This window comes from Mustela putorius, unplaced genomic scaffold, assembly GCF_011764305.1.
Source record: "Mustela putorius furo isolate JIRA1106 unplaced genomic scaffold, ASM1176430v1.1 tig00000827_pilon_pilon_pilon, whole genome shotgun sequence".
Classification (NCBI taxonomy): domain Eukaryota; kingdom Metazoa; phylum Chordata; class Mammalia; order Carnivora; family Mustelidae; genus Mustela; species Mustela putorius.
Genome location: NW_025421489.1, coordinates 5,568,842 through 5,581,021, shown reverse-complemented (window position 1 = coordinate 5,581,021; position 12,180 = coordinate 5,568,842). Strand labels below are relative to the sequence as shown.

Here is a 12,180-nt window from a genome sequence, read left to right as displayed (position 1 = left end):
GCATCTTTCACAAACACTTTTTTTTAAGATTTATTTACTTCAGAGAGAGGGAGAGTGGGAAGGGGGAAGAGATAGGGCAGAAGGAGAGGGAGAGAAAATCTTCAGCAGACTCTCTCAGAGCCCAACCCAGGGCTCCATCTCACGGCCCTGAGATCATGACCTGAGCCAAAACCAAGAGGTGGACACTTAACCGACTGTGCCGCCCAGGTGCCCCTTTCCCAAAGACTTTTAAATGTGACAGAACTGACACTAGATACGGTCTTCTAGAATGATTTCAAAAGATACTAAAATTCATGAGATACCATCAATGGTTCAAAAAGGTCACTGAGAATCCAGCTTGCATATACACTGGAAACTTTTTGGTTTGGTTCAAAGAAAATGTCTCTATCCCTCACTTTCAATGATCCAATTTTAACCAAAAAGAAAAAAAAAAAAAACCTATCATCCTCCCACGTCAAGTCTATGTCATGGAGCAAGAGGTTGAATTTTTTTCTATGTAGTATGTAACTAAAAAGTCAGGCAAGACATATTATAATTGACGCTAACTAGAACTCCCACAAACCACAATATCCCTCCAGAGAAACTTTTACTTTTTAACAACATGACACTTATCCCTCTCTTTAAGGGGGAAATATGAGACAATTTTCAATTTATTATAATTAAGGGAGGGGGCTAACATTTGCATACCTAGTCGTGTCATTTGATGTGCAAAGGCTTACAAAGAGTTCCCCCATTTAATTTCCACAGAGCTCCTCTTAGGTAGAAATTACCTTATTTCACAGATTCTAATTACACCCAGAAGAAAATAAATGAGCATCAGTAAGGAAGCTTCTAGAACGATATCAAGTTTTGAAACCGAGGCTGCAAGCAGCGAAGGGAAATCCTACCATGTTCCTTATGGTTTAGCAATGGCGAGCCTCCGTGGGGAGACTTCCGCCCTTGGTATTCAGACTCTGTGGAACCTGACCACCACACCCACCATTCAGGTCCCTCCAAGCCTCCTCTCCCCAGCCAGCTTCTCACATTGTCCAACCTCTGTCTGCCTGCCCACGAGACGGTAGGCTGAGCCGCACCCTGACGTGGCAGTGGGGGACAGGGGGAGAGGAGGCAGAACTACACTGATGCAGCACGACCTTCACATTCACTGATGCAGCTAATCTTCATCAAGTACTAAGTGCCGGGCTCTGGGGATGCAGAGTGAGCAAGACAGATGCCCTCAGAGCCACCCCAAGCTAGCAGAGGGTACAGACAGAGAAATGCGCACACGGTGCCTTCATGGGGCGGTGATGGCTCTGACGGCAGAGCCGACTCCCAAAGGCTGATGGGTGTGGGACAGGATGGGGCTGGCTCTGAGAGTGGGAAAGCAAGGGCTCTCTGAATTCATGAATTCAGTGCACACAGCATGGTCCTTACCGGCAACTTTCAGAGCTCTCTGATGTGTGGGGCATTAAGAATACAGAACTAAACTAGTATTTCTCGGACTTTTTTGACCGCCACTCCCAGTAAAAATATGTTTATATCAGGATTCAGTACACGTTGTACACAAACAACTGCAGGAAAAAAATGTTTGCCAAACAATACTCATTTCACTACTCAGATACACTCTGATAGCCCTCTCTTCCCTTTGCTCTCTTTCTTGCTTTTTCTTTCAGTTTTGGATACGACCCTCTAAAGGGTGGCAACCCACAGTCTGAAAAACATGGGTAAAAACCTTTAAGAGGCACAGCTATTATTTCTCTGATATACTTTCTCTTCTCCCTCTACTCTCTTTTTCTTCTTTGAACCAAACCAAAACTCAGGTCTTTCATCCCTCAAAAAAGTACCACTGAGGAAACAAAAGCACTACCGTTTATTGGAGGTGTGCTACACGCCAGAAACTGCTGGAACCTTGACGTGCACTGTCTCCTTAGTCCCACACAGCCCTGTAAGTGTAAGCATTACCATTCCCACTGTACAGATAAAGAAACTGAGGCTTCGAGATCAAGGGGACTGCTCAGCAGAACATGATGAACCAGGATTCAAATTTAGTTGTGTCTTGCTTCAAAACTCCAATTACACCACAGTGCCTTTCGTGAAAAGTTCTTAAGTAATTAAAGCAAACTTAATAGCAAGAATTTCCTAAGTCCCCCTGAGATAACTCAAGCTCTTGGAGGGTTATAGAACTGGGTTTGAGAAGTCTAAATGGAGATAAGGGAAATACACGGGTGGAAAACTCTCTGGTTAAAATTCAATTTCCTTCCGTGTCCTCAGAGCACGCTTTAGTAAAGGCACTGACAAGGACTGAGCAGCAGAGGAACAGTGGCTGAGAGCTAGTGGCCTAGATCATCGCCCTCCAGACAGGCTGGCTGAACGGCACTGACCATTCTGGGCGGCTCCGAATGAGCGGCACTGGCTCAGCATCTCCCAGGCTGAGGAGAGGCCATAAATATTCACAAGATGAATGCTAACACAGGCAGAGTGAAAGTAAACACCACGCACAGCTCCCACTGTTTTATTTTTAACATCTCCCAAAATGATGTTAAGTGAAACTATTTGCTGAGAGGGAATCTTATTTGGAAAGATAGTTAAACATATTGAGCACAGATATTTCTGTTCTTTCAGCCCCGTATTCAAAGATACACTTGACACAGATACCAGGTATATCCAACGTGGGCAGATCAGAACAAATTCTCGGCCCCCAAAAAAATTTCCACCAAAGTGATGACTTGGGGAAATTATTGACAAGGTCCTACTTAAAACTACTGCATCATTACCGGGGGCCTCCCCTGACCTAAAATAACTAGATTTTGGTGCCAGTACGTGAAGTGGCCATTGACATTGTTATTTAGAAGTTATAATAGTTCTCAGAAAATCTGAAGAAATGAGGTATTTTTTAACAAACACATAACAAGTGCAATTTTTACTTGCACACATGGTAAGTTAAATAATTTATTTGTAGAATGGCCTTGGAGTTTATATTCTTTGGGTAGCTTGTTGGGTAGTTTAATCTGGTATATAAATTCACATACAAATATGAGAGTTTTTTTTTTATCTAATTATGTGTTGTTATTTTCTCAGCATCTCTTAGCAATAACAATGCTGCCTAGTCCTCTTTTCTTTGCAAATTCCATGATGAAAAAAAGTCCTGAATGTGCTAAAGAATCCACCGCCTGCTTATGAAACATAAAGGCTATGAAAACATGGCATGTATTCAAGTAGACCAGTTTGTTTTTAAATATTTTAATAGTGTACACGACTGCATTAGGAGCTTAATGTGTATTATGCCGATCTTACATCTAGTGTGTAATACACTTTGATCATTCTATCAAAAGATCAAAATTTAAATATTATGTAAATTATATTTTATATGTGTTCTCCTCTGCATGAAATCAAACAGAAAACCTGTTTCTTCTCTAAACACATGAGAATATAAACAAGCAACATATTTAAAGTGAAGAAAATACTCGCTACTTCATCCCATTAAAAAAATGCCCCCAGGTATCAATTAAAATAAAAAGCGTTTACATAGTTTTAAAATAAACTTAAATGTCTGTTTATCCTTCCAAACTATTAAGCATATTCTTGATGTTTATTTTAAAGGTTTTTTTTTCCATAAGAAATGCCATGTAAATCCATTTCATGAAAATTCCAACAGATTATGCAAATCAACACAAATGAAATTGAAGGGGGGGCACCTGGGTGGCTCAGTGGGTTAAAGCCTCTGCCTTCGCCTCAGGTCATGATCCCGGATCCTGGGATAGAGCCCCACACCGGGCTTTCTGCTCCATAGGGAGTCTGCTTCCTCATCTGTCTCTGCCTGCCTCTCTACCTACTTGTGATCTCTGTCTGTTGAATAAATAAAATCTTAAAAAAAGAAATTATAAAAAAAAAAAAGAAATGAAAGTGAAGAATACTGAATCTTCAATACTCAAAAAAAGTTGTCATTTTCACAACTAAAGTATGAAACTTAATTAGAGCAGCTATAAAAGCAGCTATAAAAGACATTCTTAGGACAATTGGGGGAAATGTGAAAATAGGATTTTAGATATTATGATATTTTGGTTAATATTCCTAGGTGTGACAATAGCTCTATGACTCTTTAAGAAAACATCCTTACTCTTAGTGTGTGGATGATGTAGTTTTCAGGAAAGAAACAACAACATAGGAAACTAACTTGATGTATGAAATTGACAAATGGTCTGACAATGATATATTTGGACATATAACTGAATAGAAATATGAAACAAATGTGGCAAAATGTTAATAATGTTGGAATTTCAGTGGAAGATAAACAGATGTTTGTTGTACTATTCTTTCAACCACTTTGTGTATATGAAAATTTTCACAATAACAAATTGAGGGGAGGAAGAATCGTCATTTTCATTTAAACATGGGCATATATTGACTCTTGAGCCAAAGGGTACAGATAAAATATTGCTCTACATGGAAACAGAATGTTTCATTTTCCAGTAACAGTATGCCTCAGAGAATCAATTTTCCACCATTGACCCAGAGAAATTATGGCAACCCTTCTGGCCAAGACCACAGGGAACAACAGCTGACTGACATACACCACCTGAATTAGAGCAGAGGCATGAGAATCCCCAGAGGGTAATTCACGCTGCCCAGCGAGTTTACATGGCAACCTGTGCCATTGGAAAAATAAGGGTTGAACATAGGGACCTTCCAGTCTGGAACCTTCACAGCAAACAGAACCTGCAACTTTGCCAGGCTCTGTTTCTGGAGACAGAATATCAAGCTGTGACATGAACTTAAAGCTAAATTAAACAAATTGACACCATCAATTCGAATCATTCACCCACTAAAGCTAGATTTCTGTCTTCCCCTGTCGCTCTGCTCAATAAAGTGCACCACCAGGTTTCATATTAAGCAAGAAATCTGAGAGGCTATCTCCCAAATTCCACTTAAACCTAATACCAAAGTATGTGAATTACATAAGAAAGTTGAGAGAGAAAAACCTGTAAGCATTTGATTTAGACATACCCAAAGTATTTAAAACGAGACTCAGTCCTATGAAACAACACAGCAGGATGTTCCCCACCTACAATTACAGGCATTTTGTTTTGGGGTCCAAATCCCACCAGTTCTGGGCTCTGGTCCACTATTAGGTCAGAGTGCAAACCAGTCATCCATGACTTGCTGCAGAATCTGATAATCTTTTTTAATTGGACTGAACTAAAACCAAGAATTAAGCATTGAATTGTCAAGTTGCCCTATGAAACCAAACACTCTCTCCTCCCGTTGTATCTCTTTTATTTTCCTGGCCTTTTATTTTTATCATTTCTTTTCTCCATAAGTCAATTCTTTATCTTTAGGTACATGTATGTGTGTGTATATGTGTGTATGTATACACGCACATAATTAGATATGTATATATGTTCCGTCGTGTCATATTAAATGTAATTGTTCTCTCTTCAATTTCTTTTTTTCCTGTCCTTCCTCTTTTCCCCCAATTCCTCCAGGCCTCCCAGGCCACCCAAAGGCATTGTTATCACCAGGTTAAACTCCAGGCTGTGGAGCTATAAAGAATCTTGACGTGGCCCATAAAGCCTGATCGAATCGGGCCACGGGCTGGAGGAGTTAGGGGGAAATGGCTCACTTTCCTTTAAACTAAAGAATAATTATCTCGTTTATAAGTTGTAGGAGACCCTTCCCATCTAGGTACTGCTGACTGCCTTTGATGTTTAACCAGACCTTCATACCTCTCTTTAAGAGAATCAGGAGACCATGACACTGAAAGCTCATTCGGGCTTCTTGTTATCCCAATGAAAGGCATGGCAGAGGAGGGTTGAAAACATTGATGAGTTTGGGCAACATCTGTGAACTTGACTTATCCCAAAAAGTCCTGAATTCTCTTCAGTGCCCTCATTTTCTGATTTCTAGCCTATCCATAAGCACTAGGCTAGAACCAACAGAAACACAAAGAGATTTAAAAAAAAAAAAAAAAAAAAAAAAAAAAAAAAAAAAAAAAAAAAAGTTCTTCCCCAGAGAGGTACGAGCACACATATGTTTATCGAAAGTTTACTATCTGTGAAAACACAGTCCCATGACTGAAGTGTCAATAACCATGAACCCTCCATGTCTAGAAGACCAGAACCAACCTACTTCAAAAACTCTAGAGGAAATGAATCTCTTGCAAGATTCCAGCCAAAAAGCTAGGGATCTTCTGCCACATCCAGGCCTGAGAGGAACAGAGAAGAAGGCACCTCAATCATCAGGGCCAAGAGTTCACAACTGAAAACACTCGGGCCTGAGAGGATGCTCAAGAAGTAGAGAGACACATGCCCTAGGGCAACAAGGGAGACATTTGGAACCAAAGGCCAATGTTTACCCATCTCCAGATTAGAGATATGATCTGAGCCCCTTCCTGAGTCTGTAAAGATTAAATGCGTCAGTATGCATAAAGTGCTGAGAGCAGGGCCTCGCACATGGTAAGCACTGTGGAGATGCTAGCTAATTCCTAGGAGTATAGGCTAAAAACATGCCTACAGAAAAGCCTGCCCCAAAATAAGGTTACTTTCTTTAATCCCCACCAACAGACCTACTACTAACCGCCAGAAATACCTATGTCTCGATTCTTCAGTTCCCTGTGCAAGCCCTAGGATGTCTGGAGTGGTCTCGGCTGAGATGAGGCGAGACTCCTCTCCCTAGCAACTGGGTTCAGATATAAAATTGCAACATGGCAACATCATATGATTAAAATGGAAAGCTGACATGCACTTCAGAGCCCACACTTTCTCAGGGTGTAGTTCTGCAGCTTCTAACAAATGTTCCCAACTCTGCAACACCTCAAAAACAGACTCTGTTGAAGACACACACGAATTACCCTCCACATTAAGAAAGACATCCATCCAGCCGTGACCCTCCAACAGAGTACCTGGCCCCAGAGTGTGCGGCATAAACAAATCATTGGCCACTGCCCTGCCTGCCCCACACCCTGAGTTCAGGTCTGCAGAATAAGGCAGATCCACTCGCCTTCCTTCTCTGATGCTGACCCACACCTGGCACGCTATGTTGACAATACTTACGCATTACAATAGGGCTTCTTTTCATAGCCTTTGTAGTTGTTCATGTTGAGAGCCATCTTACAGACCTCACAATGGAAACATCCTTTATGCCAGTACTGGAAAAAAAAAAAAAAATGTAAAAGTTCAGTACAATGCCAGGCTTTCCAGGATGGGTACAGAGGGGATATTTTTAGTGCATTGCCGCCCCACCCTTATTTGAAAATACTACAACAAAATGATTGTAGGTAACAGGAGATGTGTTTGCCTACTTTCACTTAAGTAAATGAGGCAGGGCGCTATTAGAATTGAGTTTTAAATGAATCCCCTCCACAAGTACAGACTCTGAGGGAAGAACCGCCAAGGCTCTCCCCATAGCGCAGTTGTATGGGCAGCCAGAATGGAATCCTAACCGGGCTGATGGAGAAATGGAACCTGTGCAGTGGCTTCAAAAGGAAGACGAATCCTGTTCCAAGTGCCTGAACATGGTGTTTGTAGCATCTCAACAAATGTGGGTCCACCGGAAGTCAGGCCACCCGAAGGAGCAGGAGGGGGGCCGTGTAAGTACCCCTAGGCGCCCCCATCCCTGTCCAGCTTCTACTAAATTGTGGGGAGCGGGGACTCAGTCCGGTCTGACTGATGAGGTGACGGGGTGCCCTCGTGAGGCGCTTCCATCACCACACGCTCATCTCCCAGGGACGGCCTCCGGCTGGTTTCAATGATCGGTCACTCCGGAGAGCGCAGGGGTCGTCCTCTCAGGCTGTTCTACTCCATCTACGCCCGCGAAGGGCAGGGAGCAGGGCTGCGGGGGCCGGCCCGAGGCCACTTCCTCCGGAATTCCCCAGCTGGGTGGATGAAACCCCGTGGGTCCTGCCCGCCGCGCCGAGCCAGGTCTCCCGCGGGGATTATTCTTAGCAATGCCGCAGCGGCTGCCCCACGACAGGTTAATTATTATTTGCCTCGCCGCCTCGCCGCCGACACGGGAGGCGCTGGGGCGGCGGTGAGGTGGGTGCGGGCGGATCCTTGGGGCGGGGATGCGGGGCGGTGAGGGGCAGGAGTGGAGGTGGGAAGGGGTCCAGCCTGGGCTCCCGGGATCCCGGGGCCGCGCTCCGCCGCGCGCCCTGCGCGGCGCAGCCCCGCACCCTCGCCGCCCGCACCCCGACGAAAACCCTTGCCGGCTCCAACATCACCAGCGCCAAGCGTGCTGTCTTGATACTCCTGCGGGTGTTTTCCTTTGCATGCCCTCACCCTGGACCAAGACCCTAACAATCAGAGACCCACTCCTCTCCCTCCATCCCAGATGCCAAAACTTCTCGGAGCAGGTGCAGCCCGGCGCCCCGCAGGTCCGGGCTGGCCCGGCGCCCCCTGGCTCACCTTATCCAGGCAGTTGACTTTCTCCGTGGGATACACGACTTTTCCGCAGCGGGCGCATTGGGGGTTCATTGTCGCGGTTCCCAGGGGCGGCGGCTGTGCGACAGCGGCTGGGGGCTCCGAGGAGCCGCTGTGACATCCCCCGGAGAGCCCCGCACCGCCTCTGGGCAGGCGGGAGGGCTGCGGGCGGCCGGGCGCCGGGGTCGGGAGTCGGCGCCGGACCCCTGGCGAGCCGGCCGCGCGACGCGCGGGAAGGGCGGCGGGGGCGCGGGCGGGTGTGCGGCGGGGCCTGGCGCCGGCGGGGGGCGGGGGGCGGCCGCGCTCGCTGGCCCCGGCTCGGCTCCGGCTTGGGCTCCGCGCCGCTCGCTCTGCGTCGCTCGCACTCCAGGTACCGGTGACTCACACAGACACTGGCTCCCGCCCCTCGCGCTCACTCGCTCCCCCGCCTCGCCGCCGCCGCCGCCGCCGCCGCCGCCGCCGCCGCGCAGGCCAAACCCACCCGCGCGCCCGGACCCAAGAGGCAGGGAACGAGCACGTCGGGCACCGGGGAGGGAGGGCGCAGCGGGGGGAGGGGGCGGCGAGACCCGGAGAGCCCCGCAGACAGCCGCGGGCTGCGATTGTGAGGCCTGAGGGCGAGCCTGGTTCCGCAGCCGCCGCCGGGGGCGGCCAGGTGGGCAGCGGCGGGGGAGGGAAGCGATGTGGGTGGGAGAAACGCGCTGGGGTGCTCAGACCCGCGCACTCCCTGCCCTTCCTCTTCGGTCTGCTGCCCCAGCCGGGTCACCCCCGCGCAGACCCGCGTTCCCGGTACCCAGAGGACGCGGGCTTGAGCCCGCCCTCCGCCTCCAGCCCCCGCACGGCGGGCAGCGGCGCACCAACGCCCCACGCCGAGCCGGGTCCGCGGCCGAGGCTTTCGAAACGGCCGCGCGCAGCCACGCGGGGGGGCCCAGCCGCCGCGACACCGGCAGGGACCCCCCGCGGGGCGCCGCGCGTGGGGTCGCGCCCGCTCGCGGGGGCGTCTTCGGAGAAAAGCGGCCCCCGCGCGCCTGTGTGAGGTCGTCAGACCCTAGAGGAGGACGCGACTTCTCTCACTGGTCCCCAGACGCTGCACTTTTTCTGTCTGTTCTTGGGGAACGGGTGGTCATTTTAGGCCCCTGTCGAGCCTTTCTGGGTTAGTAAACGGTCGTCATTCGTTCCGCTGTGCGTGTGTGTGTGCGTGTGTGCAGTTTATTTTTACAGTCAAACAGCACAGAATCTACGAAAAGTTCTTCACTTGCAGGAAGGGAAGCAATTACTAACCCATGGTCCTCACCAGTAAATCCAGGTAATCAAGCTCAAGGCTGAGGTAGGATAAAACCAAACGGAATAGAATAGAAATCAGTTTTAAGTTTTAAAAAGATCTCAGGTTATTGGACTCGCTTTATAAAAAGGAGCAAAATGGAGCTACGATGCCTGAGTTCAAAGCCCAGGCCTGCCATTTACAAGTCCTGTGACTTTATGCAACCGCTTAGCGTCTCTATGCCTCAGTTTTCTAATCTACGAAATGGGGATAACGTAGCACTACAGAAAGAGCTCCTCCTCTCCTACTGTGAGGATTAAATGAGTCAGCAGTTCTGAAGTGTCGACTAGGATTATCACAGGTTGGGTACAACAAACAAGCAAACACATTCCGTTGCTAGCACACAGATAAAGACTCAGTAATGCCACACAGCAACTACTGTGACAAATATTTCTGTCATTCTTTTAAAGTCATAGCTGCAGCCTTTCATGAAAAAAGAAGAGTATTGATTTCTGAGCCTCTGTGGCCGTCTGCGCTGATGAAATCTCATTCGTGATGATGCTCTGCTGTTTGACTTTTCAAAAGAGATAATTTCTTAAAAGAGATTCACCAGTGCAAGAGCCTTTGAACCCCTCATTGCCCTGCTCACAAATCCCCCTCAAAAGCAAATAAAACAATAATTTGCTGTCAGAGAGGATCCCTTGTCATTTTAAAACACCTCGGAGCTCTTTAAAAATGCCCGAGACCATGGATAAATCTGGAGGATTTTATGCTAAGTGAAATAAGCCAGACAGTGAAAGACAAATACTTCAGGGTATCACTTATATGTGGAATAAGAAAGAGAGAGAGAGAAAGAAAAAAAGAGTAACTTACAGAAACAGATTTTTTTTTTTTTTAAAGTGGTTGCCAGGGGCTTGGGAGTGGGGACAATAGAGGGATGTTGGTAAAGCTTTGAGCTATAAGATGGATAAGCTCTGAGGCTCTAATATGTAACATGGTGACTACAGTTGAGAACACCATATTTTATAAATGAAATTTGCTAAGAGAGTAGAACTTAATTGTTCTCATCAAAAACAAGGTAAATATGAAAGATGATGTATGTATTAACCCAACGGGGGGGAACCCCCTCACAAGGTATACATATATCAAATCATTACAATGTATGCTTTAAATATCTTACATTTGTATTTGTCAATGATACCTCAATAAAGCTGAGGGGAGAAGAAAGGATATGTATTCTTAAATAGGATATTTATTCTTAAAAAAAAAAGAAAGAAAGAAAGAAAACAAAGGCCAAAGAAGGGCATCTATGATCATCTGAAAGGCATAATCTTTTTAACATTTAGATTTTCATGACTATAAATCATGGAAATAAAATATAAATAATATATATTTATATAAAATATATATTTATAAAAAATTAAAATCCTATTCTCTTTTCCAAATGGTATGCAAAAAATTCTGAGGAAGATTGATGGTGATCATGACATTTATAGCTGATTTATCCGGTCTTCCAACTATGAATTATATAATTTCTTAGCCAACCAGCATCTATCATAATGCAGGACACATAGTAGGTACTGATTAAACGTTTGTTGGAAGAAAGTATGAAAAAAAAACAAATGAATATATTAAAATTGGAATTAACTATAATGTTCTATTCTCCCAAAAGTAAACAAACGAATGCTTAGAGTTGTATTTTCCTCTCACATCTGCTTCTCTTACTATTTTCATTTTCTGCATTAAGCCAGCTTCTAAGTTTCTTAGTGTCGTTTTACTGATGTAAGAGGAATTTTAATACCATCTGTCTTAAAAGGACTTCTTTATTTCAAAATTCAAAGTACTATAAACAAGAGAATTGGCAGAAACCTGTCATCTGGCCTAGCCTTCCTCCTTCAAGCAGATGAATGATTTAATTATCCACTAGGGAGACCTTTTGCCCCTTTCATGTCTTTTTCACTTGACTGGTCAAGAAATTGTTCCTTACGGTAAATATACCCCAATATCTCTACTTTAATTAAATCCTTTTCTGCTGGCTTGGACATCCACAGATATAAAGAACAGCTAACCATCATGACCCTCATGAAAACATTTAGACACTTATAAAATTATATTTTTCTGTAGCTAAAATTCCCAAATCTATTTACTTTTACCTGTGGGGCCTATTTATACAGAACCTATTGAAGACCAGATAATCAGCTTACTATTTAAATTAAATAAATTGAACTTCAAATAAAAGCTTCCATGAGCAGTTACTATTACAGAAAGCCAAAAAGCACTTTGACAAACATTACCTCAGGCACAGAATATGACAGATTGTATTACTGGTTCACAACTTTAGGCTCCCTTCCATCCCGGCAATGTTTCCTATAGGCATAGTGTATTTCTCCACTGCAGTGACTCTGTACTTGACCATGTGACTTCCTTGGGCAATGGAGCAGACACTTTAAGGTACTTGTACAGTTCACCTCCATTCTCCCACCCCTTGAGAAATGCATATCTGGCACCCAGCCATGAGAAATGCATATC

General features: G+C 45.4%; 1 protein-coding gene across 2 annotated transcripts in view; it reads right to left on the bottom strand.

Moving 5' to 3' along the window:
• NEBL (nebulette) overlaps window positions 1-8,662 on the bottom strand; it is a 363,452-nt gene extending 354,790 nt beyond the window's left edge. The window contains exons 1-2 of one of the 2 annotated variants that reach the window (XM_045085006.1): window positions 8,379-8,662; window positions 7,029-7,123 (exon numbers count right to left, since the gene is read on the bottom strand). In XM_045085006.1, the coding sequence (XP_044940941.1) occupies window positions 7,029-7,123; window positions 8,379-8,447 (164 nt within the window). In that variant the 5' untranslated portion in view covers window positions 8,448-8,662. The remainder of the gene's footprint in view (window positions 1-7,028; window positions 7,124-8,378) is intronic. The other variant, XM_013058914.2, reaches the window with a different exon arrangement.
• Window positions 8,663-12,180: the final 3,518 nt, after the last annotated feature.